Here is a 533-nt window from a genome sequence, read left to right on the forward strand (position 1 = left end):
AGTGCCCTGGCCACACTTGGCCGTGGCAGGGGGCCCGCTTCCGGGAGTGTTGGCTCGGCTCGGGCAGCGCCCGCGCAGTCCCAGCCCGCGAGAGACACGGGATCCTGGGCCGAGCGCAGGCTGCGCGCGCGCGTCACGTGGGCGGCGCGGGCGCGCCCCGCCGCGGGAGGGGGCGGGGTCGGCGCGCGGCCTCCCGTGAAGCCCCGCGCGGGGAAGGACCGGAACTCCGGGCGGGCGGCTTGTTGTTAACATGGCGGCGGGAGCTACCGGCACGTCTCCAGGAGGCGGCGGGGCCCACACCCGGAAGACGGGTCTCTTTTCGGCCTAGCGCGGCGGCCGCTGCGGACCCGGAAGTCCGGGCCGGTTGCTGAATGAGGGGAGCCGGGCCCTCTCCGCGCCAGTCCCCACGCGCACTCCGCCCCGACCCGGGCCCCGCCATGTCCTTCTTCCGGCGGAAAGGTAACGAGGGGCGCGGACGGGCGCGGGGCCGGGCCTGGGGCGGCGGGTGTTGGCGAGGCCGAGGCCGAGGCGCG

General features: G+C 77.5%; 1 protein-coding gene across 1 annotated transcript in view; it reads left to right on the forward strand.

Moving 5' to 3' along the window:
* Window positions 1-238: 238 nt before the first annotated feature.
* Window positions 239-533, forward strand: part of AKAP10 (A-kinase anchoring protein 10) — a 54,666-nt gene continuing 54,371 nt past the window's right edge. Inside the window, exon 1 of the mRNA XM_007462668.1 lies at window positions 239-459. Within this exon, the coding sequence (XP_007462730.1) occupies window positions 372-459 (88 nt within the window). The 5' untranslated portion in view covers window positions 239-371. The remainder of the gene's footprint in view (window positions 460-533) is intronic.

This window comes from Lipotes vexillifer, unplaced genomic scaffold (genome assembly GCF_000442215.2).
Source record: "Lipotes vexillifer unplaced genomic scaffold, Lipotes_vexillifer_v1.1 scaffold982, whole genome shotgun sequence".
Lineage (NCBI taxonomy): Eukaryota > Metazoa > Chordata > Mammalia > Artiodactyla > Lipotidae > Lipotes > Lipotes vexillifer.